The sequence below is a fragment of the Podarcis erhardii genome (genome assembly GCF_964252035.2).
Source record: "Podarcis erhardii genome assembly, chromosome: 15".
Taxonomy (NCBI): domain Eukaryota; kingdom Metazoa; phylum Chordata; class Lepidosauria; order Squamata; family Lacertidae; genus Podarcis; species Podarcis erhardii.
The window spans coordinates 39,268,546-39,289,507 of NC_138505.1; the positions used below are offsets into that span (position 1 = coordinate 39,268,546).

The window sequence follows — 20,962 nt, forward strand, 5'->3', positions numbered from 1 at the left end:
TAATCTTAAAACACAAACAGTCCTTGTACGACATTATGTTAGATGAATCAACACAATACTAAGTATGTCCTGGCAAATAAAGATGGTACAGTGGAACCTCGACTTACATACGCCTCGTCTTGTGGATGTTCCAAGTTGCGTCTGCAGCAAACCCGGAAGTAAACACTGGGTTTGCCGCGGTTCGCGCAAGCAGCTTCTGCCATCTGCACGTGCGCAGAAGCGGCTGCTGCCGCCTGCACATGTGCAGAAACTACTGCCAAATGTGCATGCACACAAGACGCCTCTTCTAGCTTCCTGTTTCGACCAGAGGACGGACCTCCGGAATGGATTATGTCCATAAGTAGAGGTTCCACTGTATTAGGAGAGAGGAAGATGATTTTCTCTATTTACAGCTCCCTCAGTGCTTGAAGAATTACGTTTTTTTCATACTTCAGTACATAGTGACCCAATCTGTACTTCTTGGACTAACACAATGATGGGAATTTAGTTATCCAGAGGCTTTTGTCCTTGCCAAAGAGTTACTGGCTCAAAAAAATAAATAAAAAAAATGTACGTTTCAAGTAAAAAAATGCATTTCAAAATACAAACACAAGCCTGCCTCTTCTAGGGGGCAGGGTGCTTCTCTTCCCCAGAAGAGGCACGACTAGTTTCATAAGGGCCAACAGCACACAGCCAAATCACTGGCTTCCAATACTATGCTTTCTACTTGAACCAAGCCGCACAGATCTCTGCAAAGCTTGATGGGATTCATTGCATATTTTATTTCAATGCACTTCCCCCACCCGGTCCCTTATCTAGGACAGGAGTAGCAAACTGTGACCCCTCAGATATTGCTCATCCCTGACCATTGGGCCATGCTGACTGGGGGCTATTGGGAGTCCAACAGCAGTTGGGAGCAACCACAGACTCCTGTCCCTGTCTTGGTGCATCGCTTAAGGTTTGAGAGGTTAGCTGAGGTGCTCACAATCCCATCATACCTGTCCTGTGCTATCCAACCTCTTGTATATACTTCACAGTTGTACCCTGCAAGGATAAAAACTTTTAAAAACGAAGTTCCTAGTCCTTATGGGGGGGCAGTGAAAATACGCTTGTTTAGGATGTAAGCCATTAAACATATTTTCCTTTCTGTATATTAAGGACAATGGTTATGTTAGGTCTGCAAATGTCCTCTGTGTAAATATTAGGACATCTTTCAAGCCGGTAGCAACTCATTCTCCAGCCACCATCAGATCAGTGGCCTGAATAGCACAATCTATGTACAAGACAGAAGTAGCAGCAGCAGCAGGTTCAGGAGAACCCCCAGCTTTGCAGGAATAAAAAAACACTGAGGGAACAAGACCAAAATGGGGAGAAACCCAAAGCAGCTTCGTGAGGACTGAACAAACCCAGTGGCCCCCAGAACGTTAGGATGGAAAGCAATGGGGAGTCTTGTCTGAAGCTGGGTGCTCTGGAAGAATGCGTGGCTGGCTGGCTGGCTAGCATTCCGAAATAGAGAACTCCACACCATATTTTGTCACAGGCAACAATAAGAGAACGTATTGGATCTGGTGAAAAGGTCCACCTGTTTTCCTCACAGCCAGACGCTTCCAGGAAGTTCGAAGCGGAGCATGAGGGCAATGGTGCCTCTCCTGTGCTTGGCTGGCCCGAAATATTCTGAATGACACAACGGACAAGATAGCACCTTTCTGCAGCCCCAATCTCGGCACTTCAGCAGTTGCTGGCGGTCAGTGTCCTCCAGGGCAGCAAGCAGGTTGAGAGGGCAGAGGTTAAGCCACAGGGCATACATGGCTCTACTTTCCTATATCTTGCCACTGCTCTGTGACATCCCAGCTTGCACCACCGTAGCTGGCTGCCTCACAATAATTTATTACTTATATGCCACCCATTTAACTGGGTTGCCCCAGCTACTCTGAGTGGCTCCTAACAAAAAATAGTAAAAACACAACACAGCCTTGCTTCTGCCTTCCATGTCCCATGACTAATGTAATGCAAGTATCTCAGAAGCCCATGCAACCTTTGTGTCATTTCCAGAAGCTCTGCCATATGTGAATCTTCTCTTTGAAAAAGATGCATGTTCACACATCACATCTTCGTGGATATTTAGGTATTTTCAAATACCAATTTTCTCTTTCTATGTGCTTCCAAACAGTCCTCAATAACAATTCCTGGAGCCTAATAAACCAAACACACAGCTCTTCTGTAAGAAAAGTCAGTATATTTATGGTTTGCTTTATAAAAGTTACTATAATACAATGGTACATAGTATTCAATTCACAAAAAAATTATGAACAAATATTTACAGCATGACATGCCCACAACAACAAAAAAAAAACCACGTTCTTCTAAACAAGGTATACTGAAGACGGAGCACAGAACAGTCCCAAACTTATACAGCTGTTCAAAACAAATGGGAACAAAAGGTTTAAAAAAATCCCAAATCTCAAAAGCAGAGATTTAATTTTGTCTTTTTTTGTTTTGTTTTAAGGAACATAAAAAATAGATGCCATTTATTGCAAACCATTTTCCTTGCCCCTTTTAAAGGAGCTCTTTATTTTTCACACTGCGAATTAAAAACCGGTATTTTTACAGAATTCAGGTACAAGGACTAAGGTTTTCCCCTCCACAGTGTTTCATTTTAAGAATTAACTCCCAAATTCATAGTATCCTTTGTTCCCCACCACTGCCTTGTCCCAGAAGCTCCAGTGAGGTGAGAGGTTCATGAGAACAGACAAAGCTTCGGATGAGCAGGACTTTGCTAGCTGGTGAAGACCCTGTTCATGTGGAGCAACAGAGAAGCACTGGAGCACCTTGGAGCTCCAGACTGTGGCTAATGCAATTTCCTTTGTAACCGCTACAAATACTACGTTGGTAATTGAGAAGGAACGTTATAAAATAAAATTGCCAGGGGAGGGTCAAAGTTATAGATTTGCTTAAATACATTTTAGGTTGTCATTAATAGACTATACACATTTTCTTGTCTGAAATAAATAGATTTTGCACATTAAGGTATCAGAAAGGCAAATTTTAAAAAGCCTTAACTTGGCAGGGTTTTTCTTTTAAATCTTCAGCTTCTTAATGCTTCTAGTTTGATCTACGTATTTGACAAAAAAAAAAAAAATATTTTGTACAGAATTTACATTATACATAGCTTGACACAAGCTGTAAATGGCGCCAGCTCTCCTCCCCCACCCCAATCTCCCACTCTCTTATTGAGGTCTTGGGCTGACAATCTTTTAAAAAAGAACTCCAAACTACAATAGTCACTTTTAACAAATTATTTACATGCTTCTGAAGTACAAAGAAAACAGCCAAAAACATACAAAACAAAAATCAACATGTTTCTACAAGAAACAGTGTTTGAAGAGAAGAGTTTGAACGGCTGCTATGCACAGATGATGTGTCCATTTTAAATGTCAAAATTTCATCTCCCCCACCCTTTAAAAAACTTTTTATACAGAAATGCACTGAAATGATCCCTGAAAATAGGTCACAAACGACAAAACTGAAACAGCTTTCCATCAGAGTTTACAAATTATTTTCTCCCCCATTGTATTAATAAGCTGCTTTGACAATATAAATATCTGTCAGAGTGAGACATCACTGGCTCCTTCCAAGATTTAATCTGAAACTGGAAACTAGAGTCAGGGAAAATGATTGTATGAAACCAAGCAGGCTGGGATTGAAAGCACAGGAAAGTTCATTTCTATTTGCTAGATAATACCGGTGTGAAAACTCAATGAAAGTCAAGTTGAATCCCACACCCACCTTGCCCAGCCCTCCATTTGGAGTGGATGAGTCAAGGCTTGTGGGTGGGCCGACGAGACTTTGGCACTGCTCTTGGATGGCTGGGGTTAGAGGGGAGACTTGTAGGATCAGGGTTGTATCTCTAGACTTGGATTGGAGCCGTTATTCCTTCCAGAGATCTGCCTCTCCTGTTTTAAGGAACATAAAAATCCTCCCCTCGTTTGGAGCAGGGACAGAGAAGCTGATCACCTTTGCGCAATAATTATTTCCCTTCAATGCAGAGCCTTTCAAGGAACAAGAGAATAACCAGATCGGGAGCAGTCATAATTTAAAATTCCGACCATGCTTGTGTATATACACACTTGTGTATATGAAAGAAAACACTTTTGAAAGTGTGTGTGTGTGTGTGTGTGTAGTCACAACTTCTATGCCAGGAAGTTGCTTCAAGTTCCAAGCTAAGGCTATCCAGCAGAACCACGCTGATACGAGTAGCTTTAGTATTGCTGTACTTCCTTAAGAAAACAATTCGTTTAACACACACAAAAATATGCAGGGTTAATAAATACAGATGAGGCATCTTTCCTGCACATGCCCTCACCTACATTTCCAGCTGGTGTTTCTGCAGGAGATGTGAGATTGTACTCCTGGCATGAGAGAGAGTATGGGAAAGGTTGGGAGCCTGTAGCTAAGACAGCTTCCTTACTATGTTCTGTGTTACATGAAATGGATGTGGCTTTCTCAAAAGGTTGGAAGCATTAAAAAGCCACACCAAAGACATGCCAAGGAGAACCTGTAAGGAAGCAGGGGGACTGGCAAAAGAACCAAGGTCACTGCCAACCTTCCGCCCTCCAGTTTTGGACCACAATGGGAGTTGTTGTCCAAAATAACAGAAGAGCCCCAGGTTGGGTGGGGAAGGCTGGGATAATCTAACCAACTGCACACATGGTCCTCCGTACTCAATGGCCAGAGTTTGTTCAAGCTCCTCAACCCACAAGGCCAGCAGAGCCACTTTGCCCAGAAAGACACACCAGGTTTGCTTCTTCCTTTCGGCTTCTGAACCTCAAAGGGCAGAAAGCTGCTGACCTTTAGATGTTATATTTTGCAAGCAAAATTCCACTGCCTTACTATGGAAGCCATCAAGACCACACACAAAATGCCAGAGTGGGTGCTGTGCGAAGGGGCAAAAGGCCTGACAGAGAGTATCTGTGCATCTTCTAGTTACTATTTTTCCTCTGGGAAATTAATTCTTAGTACAGCCAAGTTTAAAGTCCAGTAAATTTAATGCAGGAGCAAAAGACTGAGGAGTACTGAAGATGAGCATATATTTCAATATTTGCCCGACTCAACACTCTTAACAGTTTTGAGACTAATTCTTTTTTTTTTAAGGCACACCCCACACACTTTTCTTGCTGCAAAGTTTGCTTGGGTTTTAATCAAAAAGAAGAACCCCCACTAATCTCTCCAGTGCAAACAAGCACTACATAATTATAGGACAGGCATTTGAGAATGAGGATGTGGTCAGACCAAGAAATCTGCTTGCTACTGAAAATAAGCTTTGACCACAAAAAAGTGCTGCTTTCTCAGGCCATAAAGCAGTTGCTCTCCACACACACACAAAAACACGCACACAAACATCCACACCTCGTGGGGACCCTCCCTGCCTTACTCAACCAAACTGAGCTAAATGAGGACTAGGCTCCACTCGACTGAGGCAGGCAGGACCTGGTTCTTTCGTCAGAAGTCTCTTCAATACTTGGGAAGGAAGAAACCTAAAAGATTGTCATTTAAGGACAAGAACATTCTGCCAAAGGGTGAAAAACCAAGGAGATAAAAGCAGCCGCTGACTTGGGTAGGACAGATCTTGTCCCAGCTCACCCCCCACTTGGCATCTGCACAGCCTCTATTCATTTGGAGGGGAGGGAGATGTTTGCCCTGGTTTCCTGTGCAAGCCTCAAGTGTGCGGAGGACGTATGGAAACAGGGCTTGGTGGAGCACACTCAGAGTGCTGCCAAACCAAGAGTTTCTACAGCATAGCAAGTGCTACAATAGAGAGGGAAATTTGGGAGGGGGAGGGGAGAAGGGATCCAGCTCTGCTTTTAAAAAGAAAAGGGAAGTGGGTTCATTATTGGGTTCCTAAAGCTATAGTTCCCCCTCCCTCCCCCACAAGGACCAGCAGTGTCCAGAAATCCCAGAGGGGCACCAAGGTGACAACATCAACCACAACTCTGATCCACAGAAGGGAGGAGGTATGTCCTTTTGTGCATCGCAGACCCAGACAGAATTCCCCACCTGCTTGAGAAAGCCTCCACTTGACATCGGTGTCCCAGCGCTCACTGCAGGCGATCCCAGCCAGCTTCCATTCAGCTCATGGCCTCTTGTGTCTTTAGTCTCTGCTTCACATTTTTTGAATGTCTTTCTCCTGACCCTCCACAAGACAAAACTAATGAGTAAAAGGTAGCAGCATTTTATGGAGAGAGGAATATGTTTAAAGGACACTAAGGGTACCTTGCTCTACCCATGAGAGCTACACCATAAAGGAGCGAGAAGAGCAGGAGGCGGGGAGAAGAGAGAGTGTTTTGATTTATGGTGCCACTGAGTAAGGGGAACGGTCACGAGGGGCGGAGAGAGGTGGGGTTGTGAATCTGAAGATGAAAAGCACCTGCAGCTTGAAGAGTCCTAGTGTGCGTGTCTTCAATTTGCACTTCTCCTGACAGAAGGATAGAAAGTGCCATATAGGTTCCCCTGTCTCTTCCTCATTTTCCTTCTTCCACCTCATCTCTCTTTTTTCTTACTTTTTTTTTTTTTTTTGGCAAAAGTGCAACCACCCTCGGCTACCACAGTTTGGACACAGCCACCACGTGGCAAAAACCTTGGGCTTTAATTCAGGGTCCCTCTGCAGTTCTCGGAGCCACACAAACAGGGGATCTTTACATCCTCAATGGGGAATTTGTAGTCGTATGTAATTTCCTCATTCACATTGATGTACTGCTTTGAGTAGATGACAATCTTCTTCTGAGATTCCACTGTGATGACTTTAGCGTAGCAGTTGGGCTAAAACAAAAGAAGCAGTTAATTAAAAGCTTTGGCTTAAAGATTTTGATTCACTTGTTTAGATTTCGGACCCATCACTGTCTTAGTATGTGTGTGCATGTGTGTGTTCTGTGTTTCTGGGAAGGGAGGCTGAAGAAACGAAACAAAAAATACTTTCTAGCCACCTTTTAATATACTTGAGAAGCACATATGATAAGCACAGCATTAGGCACAGAGAAAACTTAAAGAAGTTGGAAAGATCACTGGTTTAAGGTGCTGGCTTTAACCTTTAAAGCCCTATGTGGCCTAGGACCCACGTACCTACGGGACCGCCTCTCCTGGTATGTCCCACGGAGGACCTTAAGGTCCACAAATGACAACACTTTGGAGGTCCCAAGTCGCGAGGTGGTTAGATTGGTTTCAACTAGGGCCAGGGCCTTTTCAGTACTGGCCCCGACTTGGTGGGACGCTCTGTCACAAGAGACTAGGGCCTTGCGGGACTTGACATCTTTCCGCAGGGCCTGCAAGACAGAGCTGTTCCACCTGGCCTTTGGTTTGAACTCAGTCTGACCCTTATGTTTTCCCTCCCCATGCGGTTTCTGGCCAGGGAGGGTGGGGTATAAATAAATTTTATTATTATTACTGATAAACAGGTATGAGGAGCAGGGGAGGGAAATCAAAACTGAAGAGCCAACAATCAGTCACCTCCTTCCATAAGACAGCATGAGCCTGAGGATTGCGGGAAACAGAGAGGCCATTGGAGTGGGAAGGTCCACTCACCCACCCACCCACCCACCCACATGGACTCTCTACCGCTAGTGTTGCCCCACTGTGATGACAGTTGGAGCCACCAGGGGACACAAAAATGAATTGGGGGGTGGGGGTGGGGAGGTGACAGGGGCTTGGAAAGGGGAGACGCTGCCACGACCCAGGTGACACTAGGGAGAAGCGCCCAATTTTGAATGGATCTCTCAGGGCCATCCACTTGCCCCTGCCTGCAGTTGAGATAAAGCCAGAACACAGGGTGAGCCTATGGCAAAGCAGTGGGTGTCTTCCATCCCTCTGCACATGGGGATGAGGCCTTGCCACAACAAGATTGTGGGCTTGGCAGCAGCAACTGCAGTGAGGGAAAAACCAGGACCAGGGTAGCCCTCAGCAGCTGGTAATGGAGAGCAGAGGAAGAGGTGGTGTTGGGGGTGGCAGCGCTGCGTCCTGGAAGCTTTGCTTTGATGACACCCCCCACCTGCCCCTGCGAACAACAGCCCTAGTCTGGATAGCAGCAGCTGCTGATGCAGTGAGATCAGTGACAATGGTGGCTCCTACTGCCTGGGCAGCAATGAAGCCCAGATGCAACCCTGTTGCCACACCACAGCCGGACCAGGTAGGGCTGGCAAGGGGAGCAAGCAGAGAGCAAAAGCACCTCTCTCTCTCTCCCTCCCTGTGTGTGTGTGTGTGTGTGTGTGTGTGTGTGTGTGCGTGTGTGTACCTACACACCCTTTCACATTTAATACAGGAATGAAGTCTGATGCCACCAAGTGAGTGATGGAGCTTGTAAGGCCAAGTAACACTTACATTGCAACTGTGGTTAATAAACCTGGCGAAGTTTCCACACTTTGTTGCATCTATAATCGTGTCGTGGTCAACCCTGAACATGTAACTGCTGCCAATGCCTTCGTCTTCATACCGCTTCTCTCGCATGTCAGCAATTACCTGCAGAACAAGCCAAAGGTCACAAGAGCTACCTTCCAAGAGCAGCCACATTAAGAAAGGGAGAGAAGAGGGACCAAACCAAAGAGGTGACACCTGCCAGAATTTTGCTGCTCACCATTTTAAAAAGACCCTCCATGGCTGAAAGTAAAAAGATTTCAAAAGGTAAACAGAGAGCAGCATTTTCACAGGGATACTGGCACAGGAGAGGGCAATACAGCCGACTCACAAGTTGTGTGCATTTGACTAGCGTGGTTGCAGTTCTATGTGCTTGGGAGCTGGCCAGAACTCAACCACACAAATTAAACACAGCAAGGCAGACAGCATAAAAGCTCTTTCTGTGCCAATCCTATGCAATACCTTCCCAGAGCCCAGGGAGCCGGACTGAAGCAGCCACCTTGGGCTGCAAAATCTTGTAGGGCGGCACCTCACCCACCCAGCTCAGGGTTGACAGCAGCAGCTTCTGATTAGAACTTGCAGAACTCTCGCAACTTCTCACAGAGCTTCTGAGATCTCCCGTGAAATCTTGCGAGAGTTCTGCATCATCTGGTGAGATTTCAGGTGAGGAGCAGCACCTTCCTGTTTCACCTCAGGTGTCAAAATGGGGTGGGCCACCCATGCTGGTAAGCAAGGCAGAAAGCTTAAAAGATCTCCACTTTGCATGGGGGGGGGGCAAGGCCCACTTGGAAAAGTAAGAATGGCCGAAGGGGGCAGTTCTGGGGTTGTCAGTGCTGCTGTACAGAACAACGCATGTATCAGACCTTCAATCTGTAAATAAAGCATTTTAAACTTACTGAACGATGTGTGGTCTGTTTATTGACAGAGGGGCAAAAAGAAACAGAGTGCTGTAAGTGGACTAAATGGGATAGAAGGGGGACAGTATTGCCCACCTGCAGGCTGAGCTGGGGCAACACATTCTGCCCCCTCGCTCTGCTGCATGGCCACATGGGGCTCACGCCACTCGTTACAAGCTGCTCTGTGGGTTGGAACTCCGATGCGTGGCTCCTCTCCTCTTACCTGCCGGATATTCTGCCCCACATACTCAATCACCATCTCGTCAGCAGCAATGGGCTCCATTGCAAAGAGTCCCCAGTCGTGAATGTGACTCTTGCAGAATTTTAGCTTTTTCTTCCGGAACTGTGCGATGGGGAAGAGAGACAATAAAAAGGGTGCCTGTAAGCCATTTGTTCGAAAACCGGCACAGTGCTGGAGCAGACTGAGCACAGCAGGGCTTACAACCCAGCAACATGCCATTCAGAAGATCCATTTCTAAATAAGCCGAAACCACGTTTTAGAGGCTGCTTAGCTTGGGCCATGGCAGCCAGTGCCCCTTCCTACCACACTTCCCAGTTTAATGCTACTTTATCAGAGTAACAGAAAACAGAGAGACATGTAGAATATAAAATAATGGCAGTCCGTAAAAACTAATATGGAGTTACCTGAAGAGAACAGGCAATCCTGTTTGATATAACTTGTTCTTCACAGGCCATCTCCAGGGTGTGAGGAACTGCATTAAAGCCCAACATGGTAATTCGGAACAAAACTACAGTCATGAGTTTTCCAAAGTCATTTAGATTATTTAATTGCCATTTTATTCCCTGCTGGTGTAAATAATAAAACTGTTGGTTCAAACATTTTTGTCCTTTCAAGATTTGCAGCCAAGATGATCAAGGGTCTGGAAACCAGGCCTTATGAGAAATGGTTGAAGGAGCTGAGTACGTTTAACTTGGAAAAGAGGAAACTGAGAGGAGATAGGATAGCCATCTTCAACTATCTCAAGGGCTATCATATGGAGGAGGGAACAAGCTTGTTTTCTTCAGCTCTGGAGGGAAGGAGTCGAACCAGTGGCTTCGACAAGAAGATTCTGACTAAACAGCAGGAAGAACTTTCTGACAGTATGAGCTGTTTGACAGTGGAAAAGACTCGCTTGGTAGACTCTCCTTCCTTGGAGGTTTCAAAGCAGAGGTTGGATGGCCATCTGCCATGGATGCTTCAGCTGGAACTCTTGCATTGCAAATGACCATTGGGATCCCTTCCAACTCTGCAATTCCACAGTTCTATTATTTTGGGTGAGTTTTTCATTTAGGGCCCCTGCCATACTTCAGTATACAAATAAGTTGAATTGGAACTCCTTTAAAGGTAAAGGGACCCCTGACCATTAGGTCCAGTCGTGACCCACTCTGGGGTTGCGGCACTCATCTTGCTTTATTGGCCGAGGGAGCCAGCGTACAGCTTCTGGGTCATGTGGCCAGCATGACTAAGCCGCTTCTGGCGAACCAGAGCAGCGCACGGAAACGCCGTTTACCTTCCCACTGGAGCGGTACCTATTTATCTACTTGCACTTTGACGTGCTTTCGAATTGATATGTTGGCAGGAGCAGGGACCGAGCAACGGGAGCTCACCCCGTCATGGGGATTCAAACCACCAATCTTCTGATCGGCAAGCCCTAGGCTCTGTGGTTTAACCCACAGCGCCACCCGCATCCCTGGAACTCCTTTAAATCTCTCCAAATTTTGGCAACCATCATTCTACTTGCCACAAATGTATCTCCAATTAAGTTTTATTATGCAATTCCAAGTAAATGTAATGGTGCCAATTGAGGGATTTTAACCATTCCTTCTCCAGCTACTTTTCTCAATATCTGGAATTTCTTGAAATGTCACATCCCAGAATTCCTGCTACCCTTCAGGCCTTCTCTTAAAGGGACTTGCAGATTCCTTCTGCAAAGCTTGCCCCAAGACCACAGCAACATGATTTTAACCCTTTCCTGCCATTCCTCAATCAAATACTTCGTCACTTGGAAGGCAGACAAGTTCACTGACCAGTAGGGGTTATAGTAAATGGAGGCTTCCAAGAGGGATGCTGTACAACTTACCTTGAGCTGGTTGAATTTGAGCAAGTCACTGTCGCAACTGCCGGGTAAGGAGGACAGAAGCCTGCGTTGCTCGGACCTCCTCTCGGAGCCAGCCCGGGTGGAAACGTGCACCTGGGCAGGGATGCTCATTCCCTGAGGACCAAAAACAGGACAGCATAGCAGTTAGCAAGCAGGTGAGTGGAACTGGTCCCAGGCAGGTTTAGCCTCAAGGCTGGGGTGATCTCAGTGACACAGCACCTGCACGCTGAGAAATATTTTTGCTCAAGATCCCAGAGAGCTGCTCAAAGATGGCCGACTGGCCCATAGCCAAGGGGCAGTGCAGCCCGTGCTTATCTTGCAGAGAGTGTCAGGCTCAATCCCTGGAGCCTGAAGGAAGACCAGGGCTGGATGCCCATAGCCAGTCAGAGGAGCCAGTAGTGGGAGAGGTAGAACAATAGCCTGACAAAGCATAAGCCAGCCAGACTCCCACCAACCTGGTGCCCTCCAGATGTTTTGGGCTATAACTCCCATCATCCCAAGCCAACACAGCCATGTAGTGGTCCAAAACAACTGCAGGACGCCCAACTGGCAAAAAGTGGTGTAATGTAAATTCATATATTATTGTTTTTTGCTGACTTGATCATAAGGCAGTTACTTACTAGGCAAAAGGTTCCTGCACTGCAGGCAGTTGGACCAGATTACCCTCATGGTCTCTTCCAGCTCTACAATTCTATGATGCTATTCTATATAGAGAACATTCTATTCTTTTAAGTGAGCTAATAAAATATATTAAATCCTATTAAAAATTAACCCCCAAACTGAATGCTACCCACCCACCCACAAGTTTGTCCTGCCGCCTTTACTAGCTCTTTTTCTGCTCCACTCTTCTGGCAAGGGAGAACACACCCCAGCTGACTTGCCTGCCACATTGTCCCATTTATACCCCCTAACATCTCATATCCCTGCCTGCCACCTTCTGCAGATGGTTACAATTAAGTCAGCAACTCAAGGGTGCAATTTAATCGCCATGTCTTTTCTGCCCCCAAACTGTAAGAGGGTTCAAGTGGACTTCAGAGAGGGAGGTGCCTACAGAACTCCCAGCCAGAATGGGACAGCAAGGAGAAAGAAGAGGGGGCCCGCCCTTTACCTGCGTGTCGGCAGGAGGCTCCTCTGCAAATGCACGGCTGTTATTGAGGTATTTCAGTTTGTCCTTCTTGTCGATCTTGTAGTAGCCTTCGCTGCGGGCACAGCCTGTGACGTGCTCCCGCATCCCATCATCCCGTTTTTTCTTCTTTGGAGTAGAAAAGCTGGTTGGTGGACTCCACGTTAAGAAAAAATGCAGGAAAGATGTGGGCTGCAAAGCCCTGCAATTATGCCGGCAAAGCTGGCTGGGCCCTTGGCCCTAAACCAGAGATGGGCAACATTTTCTAGCCCAAGGGCCTCCTTGCCACCTGGGCCATTTTCTGGGGCTGAATACCAGTGGTGGGCAGGGCCAGAGGGGAAAGTAGGTGGAGAAATAGGTGTGGCTTTTACCTTTGCAGAGTCTGCTATATTCTGGCCATAAGAAAGTCAGGAGTTTCTCTCTCTCTCTCTCTCTCTCTCTCTCTCTCTCTCTCTCTCTCTCACACACACACACACACACACACACACACACACACACCTCCATCTAGGTAAGCATTAAAAACTTTCATGATGAAAATATGTAACAAACAAGCGAGTTAAAAATCAGAAAAGGTAAAATGATTGCCTACCTAGGGGTGTCTTCAATACCTGGTGGAATGCCAGTCCCAGTGGGGCCTCTTGTTCTTCAGCAGAGAGGGCATTCCACAACACTGGAGCTACCAGAGGAAGAGCCCACCTTTGTGCTACCGCAAGCCAAGCATCATCCAGCCATGTCAAAGCTAGCTGGGTATCATTTGCTGATCTTAATGCTCTTACCTAGCAGTGGAGGGGAAGGTGCTTTTTCAGGCATTAGCTAGAGGAATCTCTCCAATATGTATTTGGTAAGGGAGTGGAATTTCCGATTTTCTCTGTTAGGCAGATCACTATGTAACAACTGCCAGACACAAAGCATGTCAAAAGTACTGTAATCTTCCACTGAACCATTGGCAGAGGAGCATGCAAGCCTGTTAAGTTTGCAAACTCATCAAGCAGAACTGAATTGTGTCTGACAAAGAGTTCTGTGAAATGCTAGGGTTGCATATCATTTTTACTAAACAAAATGATGCCAATAGATGGTACTAAGCAAACAGTTTTAATTTAGTGTTCTGCCTTTATTTTTTCATTATTATATTTTTGGGGGGGATGTTGAATTTGTTGGTGTTTTAATTATGTTTGGATTTTATAGTTTATTTTAAACTTGTAAACAGCTTGGAAGCCATTTTGGCATGTTAGTGGTATATAGATATAAATAATAATAACAACAATAATAATAATAATAATAATACCACCAGAATGGCTACAATGTTTAAAAATTAGTAGTGCTTTCAAAATAAAAGATGCTGCACTTGCATATTACTAATCTTCACCTGTATTTTGAATTAGTTATGTTATTCATCACTGTTTCAGTTGCTACCACAACAATGCTTAGGCAAAAATGATTTATATGTCATCGTCATCAGCACCATTCCATTTCTAAGACTGTAGACTAGGAAAAGGTCTGAATGTCTGGTCCAGTTCCAGTGCTCCCAAGGAGGCCAGCACTTTAAATAGGGGTTTTAAATCTTTGCCACAGCAGGCGTCTCTAAAAACTCTTGCTTTAGTATGAAACAGTCAAACCAATTGGCAGAATTATTAAGTAGAGCAAGAGGTTTTGCTGTGGTGTGAAACAGCACACTCCATGGGACAAGGGAAGACTAACCTCAACAGGATGATATCAACAAATGGGATATATTAGGAAGTTTGGGGGCTTAATGTCAGAGCTGCTTTTTGAGCCCCCCAGCCCGTTGCACAGAAGAACCTTTAAATTCTGCAGATGTGTGTAGTAAGGACAAAAACAGGTTTTCATGCGCTTGTAGAAGCTACAGTCATGTAAAATTTAGCCCAGTATTTCAGGGCCAAAAATACATTTGTATCTGATGACTGCAAATAATCATTACAGCAATGCCCAACTCTTTTTATGTAAAAGGCCCTTTTACAAAAATGTAAGAAGAGCCTGCTGGATTAAGCCAGCCAATTGCCCATCTAGTCCAGCATCCTGCCCACACAGTGGGGAACCAAATTTCTGTAGTAAACCTGCAAGCAGGACCCCCTGTGGTTTCCTGCGATTGTCTTTGACTGTAGTTATGGCACTGTCAGTTACGTTCAGGAGTCCAGCCAGACACCTTTAGAAACAGGGCTTTGCCCAGTCAAGGGGGTTCAGGAACTGCTGAGCAGCCTGCTCACGAGTTACGGTTTCTGCTCCTCTTATACAGCTCCTAGAGAGGAACAACTGGGTCCTTTTTTGGCCAGGATGGCGGTCCAGTCATTGCTGAAGAGACATATTTGCTGAATGACATTAATAAATAGGAAATATTAAAAAGTAGTCAAGTTTGCTATTTTAGCAACTAAACTTAGAAAGGATTTTGTGGACAACAGTGCATTAGACTAAGTTCTGTTTCTTATTCCCCTTTTTAAACAGCTTCTGGAACTGACCTGTTATTACCATATGTAGCGTATATTTTCATATTTTTTCTGCAATATTGTTAAGGCTTACAACAAAATTACCAGTTACAGATAGGTAGCCGTGTTGGTCTGCCATAGTCAAAACAAAACAAATTCCTTCCAGTAGCACCTTAAAGACCAACTAAGTCAGTTCTTGGTATGAGCTTTCGTGTGCATGTATCTGAAGAAGTGTGCATGCACACGAAAGCTCATACCAAGAACTGACTTAGTTGGTCTTTAAGGTGCTACTGGAAGGAATTTGTTTTGTTTTAACAAAATTACCAACCAAGTACAGCAATGCCCAATAAAACCAGCTCCTCAAAAACAATACATTCCCAAGGAAGCCCAATCTGGTAATCCAGCAAAAAAAGAAAAAGGGAAAAAAGGATATGAGGATGGTATACCCAAAGGGTATCATTGAGCCAGTCCATGCCATTGTCTTGCTGCAACAAGTGATCGTATGTAACACACAGGAAATGGATATCCTCTTCGTCAATGCCCCCATTCCAAATGTCATATAAAATGGTCATCTCTTCAAACTCAGAGCGGGGCCTGAAGTGATACTGATGAGGGGAATACTCAGGGGAAGGAATTGTTGGAACGTCCTCCGGCCTCTTTTTCTGTCGCCTCCACTGTCTTTTGGATTTCAGGTAGGCCTCTTCTTCTTTCAAGTCCTCGTTCCACTGGTTCTCCAGCTCCTTAAAGGGAAGCTTCTCAGCTAGAACATCTGGGGTGAGCTTGTCATGGAAGCCTTCATTCCGGAAATCCAGGGTCACTGCTTCCGGATCTTTCAGGGCATAGAAAGCCTCTGGGTGGCTACTCAACAAATCTTTGCTCACAGCACTTTCAGTCAAGACAACTGGGATGGGAAGAAGAGGAGGCTCAATGGGCTTGCCAGAATAGGCATCCAACATAGGGCCCAAAGGAGAGGATCGTTTCGGCCGCCCTGGTTTCCTTTTGATGGGCAAGACAGAGGAGGGAGGCTGAGGCAGGAGAGGAGGGGAAGCCACAGAGATTTCTGGGTAGGGCAAAAGGGGCCGTGCCTCTGTGGTGTACTCCTCTAGAGGCATCTTTGAGTCCACAGAAAAGTTAGGGAGAGCAGCAAGAGGTACTGGCTGGCTAGGGGGCAAGTCGAGACGTGCAAGGAAAGCTGGGACAGGTGGACTGGCAAAGGGAATGGGTGAGGGAACACTGTTCATGCCAGCCATTAAGGAAGCACCAAGAGGTTCTTTAAAGACTTTCTCATCAGGTTCGTCTTCAGAGGGCTTCCTGCCTGACGAAAGGCAAGGAAGGGTAGCACCAGGCTCTGGGAAAGTCGGGGTGAAAGTGAAATCCCTCCCAGGCGTCCGAGGAATGCCGCCACTGTTGATCCCGGGGGACTGGGATGGGTAGGAAAAGGGGCTTCCTGGGACCTGAGGGGAACTTAAGGTCAAGCTGCTTCCTGTGAGAGGAGCATCATTGCCAGGGGTGGCTGGGACAGTGTCCGTGCTCTGGGACTTGGAGAAAGTGTGAGAGCACTTGGCTGCAATGTCCCGTCCAGGAGTCCGAGGGAGCTCTTCTTCCAGGGCTGGTTTGGTCATGCTTAACTGATCCGGGAACTGCTCTGGAAGGAGGAATTGCTCCTCTTTACCAGATTTGACTGAGGGGAGGGGAAGCGAAGAGGGTGGCACCACACTGAGCGGAAGCCCAGGAGACTCCAAGTGAGCCTGCCGCTCTCCTCCGGGAGTCCAAGGGAGACGGTCCTCTTCCTCGGCTGAGCGGGACTGTCGGCTTTTTGCTGGGGCTTCAGAAATGTTGTTGTCCGGCTTGGTGAAAAAGGAGGTACTGCTGGCCAAAATGTCTCCCAAAAGCCCCACTGGCGTTGGTGGACAGAGGTTTTCTTCATCCTGACTCTCTGGCTGTGGGCTGACCAGCGCCTCAGGCTCCAGCTCGACATCGGGTTCAGACTCCTCCTCTAGAAAGAAATACACAGAAGAGCAAATGACACACCTTAAGGAAACACACTGTGGTTACAAAACCGCCTGAAGACTGGAAGGGACGCAAAGGGCATTTACCCCAAACATCTGGGGCTGGGAATGGAAACAGGGTCTATATAGGCGGCAGGCTGAAGGATGTTCACGGAGCACCAAGGTAAGAACCCACTTGCAACCTCCTGCAAAGCTCCACTAAGTCTTCAAGGATGCAGCTAGCACATTTTCAAATTCCTGTCTAAAATCACAATGGCTAGAAATGTGCCATTAAAAAAGCAAATTTCACGCCAGATACCCACTGGTATCTACTTGGGCAGTCAGCACAAAGTGCACACAATCCTAATTTTCAGCAGTTTTTCTACATATTCTTTGCCACCACATAGTGACAAACCCAGTGGACAGAGAAGCCATGCTGAACGAGGAAGTGAGATGGGGAGGAGTTAGCAGCCAGCAGCAGTTCTGTTTAACTGATCGGAGGACTTGTGAACAGGGGTGTTTGAGAGGGCGCTTTGAGGATGAAAATAATGCCAATATATTTCACATCTGACAACCAATGCACCCCTTGGGTTTCAGATAATACATGTGTACAGGACACAAATTTTTACGGCTCTCTAACAGCTATGGTTGCTTGACGCTTAGTTTGGTCAGATTAGAGTAATACACTTCCAGAGTTAATGATAAATACATTACTTCTGGTAAATGAGCCACCATATGATCCTTTCCCCTCTCCTACCCATGTGCTTATTCCCTTCCTCTTTCACAACAAATTGTGAGTTACCATGACATTTGAACTAGCAAACCATTGTTTATGTGCAAACCACATAACTGGAAACCATGGTTCTACAGAAGAAACCAGGCTGAAACTCATTTTCATAAATGCCAAGCCACATTGCTACATCTGAACTGAGTTCATGTTTAAAAAAGAAGCTGGAACAACTATTATGACTTAATTGCCATGTCACTGGAACACCACAGCGCTATCAATTACTTTGTTTGGTCTTAGAACTAGAGCTGGGTGATATATTGATAAATTGTCTGAAACTGGTATGGTGTTCAGATCACAATACTGCATCCAAACAATTTGAGCTGGCAATACATTGCACCAGCTCAAATTGCCTGCAGACAGCAAAGGTGCAGGCAGACAGGCGGAGCACCTTATCGGACTCCGTCTGCCTGCCTGCACATCCCTTTGAGGAAGCCCCTGCACTGCCCCTCCAGCTCACATGAATCAGAACAGCATCAGGGCTCACTCAGCTGAGGGGCGGGAGGCTTCCTGCTCCCCCCAACTCATGCAAACCAGAGCAGTATCAGGGTTTGGTAGGGCTGGGCAATGTATCTCAGCTGCTTCTACTTCCCGTAAGGTGGGTAGGAAGAAGTAGCTAAGATACATTCCAGAGTCAGACATCATGAGATATCAGCATATCACAGTATTTAGTTGCTGATATATCACAATGCTGAAAACCAGATATTGCCCAGCCTTGCTTAAAACTAAACGTGGAGATTGAAAAGCAGCCACTCGTATTCAGATCAGGAACTTGAACAAGAAATCCTAAGAGTAGGGCTAAGAGAGGCCTTTAAATCAAGATGCTGTTGAACTAGACAGAATTTGAAACCAGCACAAGACACATGAAGGCTGCTTCTGATGTGATCCTGTTCAACCTTAAATCCCACAAGCCACTCCTACATCAGCACATGTGCCCAAACTTTATTTCAGAATGAGCTACACGTTCAGCTGTTCTGTGATTCACAGGTCTTTTGCAAAACGGTCAAAATTGCCCCTCACCTGGCACGCACACTGGTGACAACTGTAGCTTCTCCTCCTGGGCTCTCTCAATCACCACCAGCACTTCAGCCACAGACTGCTGGAGGAGTTCCCCACTTTCCTCCTCTGCATGCTTGACCTCTTCCTTCTGCTCCTCTCCTTCTGGCATCAAAGGCTCCGGAAGAACTAGAGGAGTCCCTTCAATGTAATCGTCCACTGGAAACAATTCCAGGATGGTCTCCTTCTGATCATCGTCTTCAGCCTCTTGAGTGAGAGACTCAGGGGCCAGCTGGGTAGGCAGGGCTTCTGTTTCTTGCTGCAGAGACACTCTTTCTTCATCTTCCACCTGCTCCTCATAGTCCTCTTCCCCTTCCCCTTCCTCTTCCTCCTCCTCCTCCTCGTCTTCATCAGAATCAGAGCTCGTCCCAAATTCTGAGGATTCCTCACTTTCATCAGATGACTCAATCTCTGCTCCAGAGGAGGCAGGACTTCCTATATCTTCTGCTGGAACACAAAAAACACATTTGGTCAGGACAGGCAAGAGAAATTAATTAGAAGCATAAGATTTCCATTTGCTTGTTTTTTCTCTCCCTCCCTGTCACATATCCATGCTAGAGAGCTCCCTAAGTCTTTATAAAACCATCTGTTCTGGTAGCCATTGAAATGGCCCAAAGCAATGCGCTGTGTGAAAACACTTTTTATCCTGAATGTACCATAGTTTACCTGGACAGTAGAAGCTTCAAGGGTTTTTTTTTAATGTAGAATTTTACCTGCCCTTAGTAATTTTTTATCTCATATTAACAGCCCTAACTTCTTGTACATCTCTTTGTAAGACAATGTTAACCTCCCCACTTTTAATTTCAGTTGCTTTAAGTGAGTATTTCATGTTCTGCATTTCATTCTTACTTTTAGGTGGGACACCTAGAACTGCATATGGCATTCTAAACTTGAGTGCCTGTTAAATTATACTATTATATGACAATACTTGCTGCTTTATCTTCAATCCCTTTCAGGATAGCTCATGAAACTGAGCTTGCCTCACACACTGCTGGAGGTCCTGCTGAGCTTTTGTTCTAATGAGCACCAGTTAAACATTACCTGGAGATCTGGACAATGCCTCATCTAGTCAGCTAGTCAAAACATCAAGATCTTATTTACTTAGAGTTAGCAAGACATCATACCTTCTTCAGAATCTTGTTCCTCTTCCTTTCCACTTGTTTCTGCTTCAACCTCTTCTTCATCATCGTCGTCGTCGTCGTCATCATCATCATCATCTTCTTCCTCCCCTTCCTCTTCATTGAGGTCTTCCTCCTGTTCCTTGAGAGAGAAGGCATTTTAAAAGTGCAGCAAACACTCATTTTTTTGCAGGTGGGGGAGCACGTTGACCGAGGGCTTATATTATTACATAAGAAAGAGGTCCAGTGCCATTGTGGCACATCTGGTATAATGTCTAGATAAAAAGATAGGCTGGTGGACTCAGGACATGCAATATGACACTTTTTTATAGAATGGAAGACACATTTAAAGTTTTTTTAAGGGGGGAAATAAGCTACAGAAATATTTCAAAACTCAGAAAAGCAACACATATGAACATATCTAATCAATTGTAGCTACACAAAGGGATATCCCAAACAGGGTTGGATTAACCATTAAGTAAAATAAGTACATGCTTAGGGCATCAAAGGAAGGCGGCACCACAGGCATTTTCCACTGCCAGATTTTTAACATTAATGGTCACAAACTGCTCTGCTGAGCATCAATTTTCTCAACTGAAGTGTATTAAAAATCCCAATGGAACAACTATGCAACAAGACAGGCTGGATGCCTTATCTTTACTAAGCATAGAAGCAGATGTGTTACATAAGATTAGTTTTTAGGATCTGATCAAAGACTTTGACATTAGTAAAAGCAGGAGAAAATGTTTCAAATATAAAGTGAAAGTATACAAAAATAAACATTCTTTTCCATCTTAATGCAGATTTTGTTCCATTCTGAAAAATAAAATTTTATTTTACCGTTTATTATTGTTTATATTTTGAATTAGATATGTATGGGGGCACCAGAAACTTTTAAGTGCTTAGGGCCTCTAAAGGTCTTGACTCAGCCCTGATTCCAAGCAATATCTAGAATGTAAGCAAGGAAGAAAGAAAATTTTGTGGCTAGGGGGGAGAAGCCTGCCACAAAACCCATCTTTCCCTTTGACTTAGCAACTTAGCCCCAGTGGGGCTACCTTTGAAGGTGACCTGGAAACTA

At 45.4% G+C, this 20,962-nt stretch overlaps 1 protein-coding gene across 6 annotated transcripts in view; it reads right to left on the bottom strand.

Moving 5' to 3' along the window:
- Window positions 1–2,195: 2,195 nt before the first annotated feature.
- Window positions 2,196–20,962, bottom strand: part of SETD1B (SET domain containing 1B, histone lysine methyltransferase) — a 69,668-nt gene continuing 50,901 nt past the window's right edge. For 5 of the 6 annotated variants that reach the window (XM_081842202.1, XM_081842201.1, XM_081842200.1 and 2 more), the window contains 8 exons: window positions 19,891–20,026; window positions 18,731–19,213; window positions 15,369–16,931; window positions 12,483–12,649; window positions 11,357–11,488; window positions 9,499–9,618; window positions 8,347–8,484; window positions 2,196–6,795 (listed from right to left, as the gene is read on the bottom strand). In XM_081842202.1, the coding sequence (XP_081698328.1) occupies window positions 6,622–6,795; window positions 8,347–8,484; window positions 9,499–9,618; window positions 11,357–11,488; window positions 12,483–12,649; window positions 15,369–16,931; window positions 18,731–19,213; window positions 19,891–20,026 (2,913 nt within the window). In that variant the 3' untranslated portion in view covers window positions 2,196–6,621. The remainder of the gene's footprint in view (window positions 6,796–8,346; window positions 8,485–9,498; window positions 9,619–11,356; window positions 11,489–12,482; window positions 12,650–15,368; window positions 16,932–18,730; window positions 19,214–19,890; window positions 20,027–20,962) is intronic. The other variant, XM_081842198.1, reaches the window with a different exon arrangement.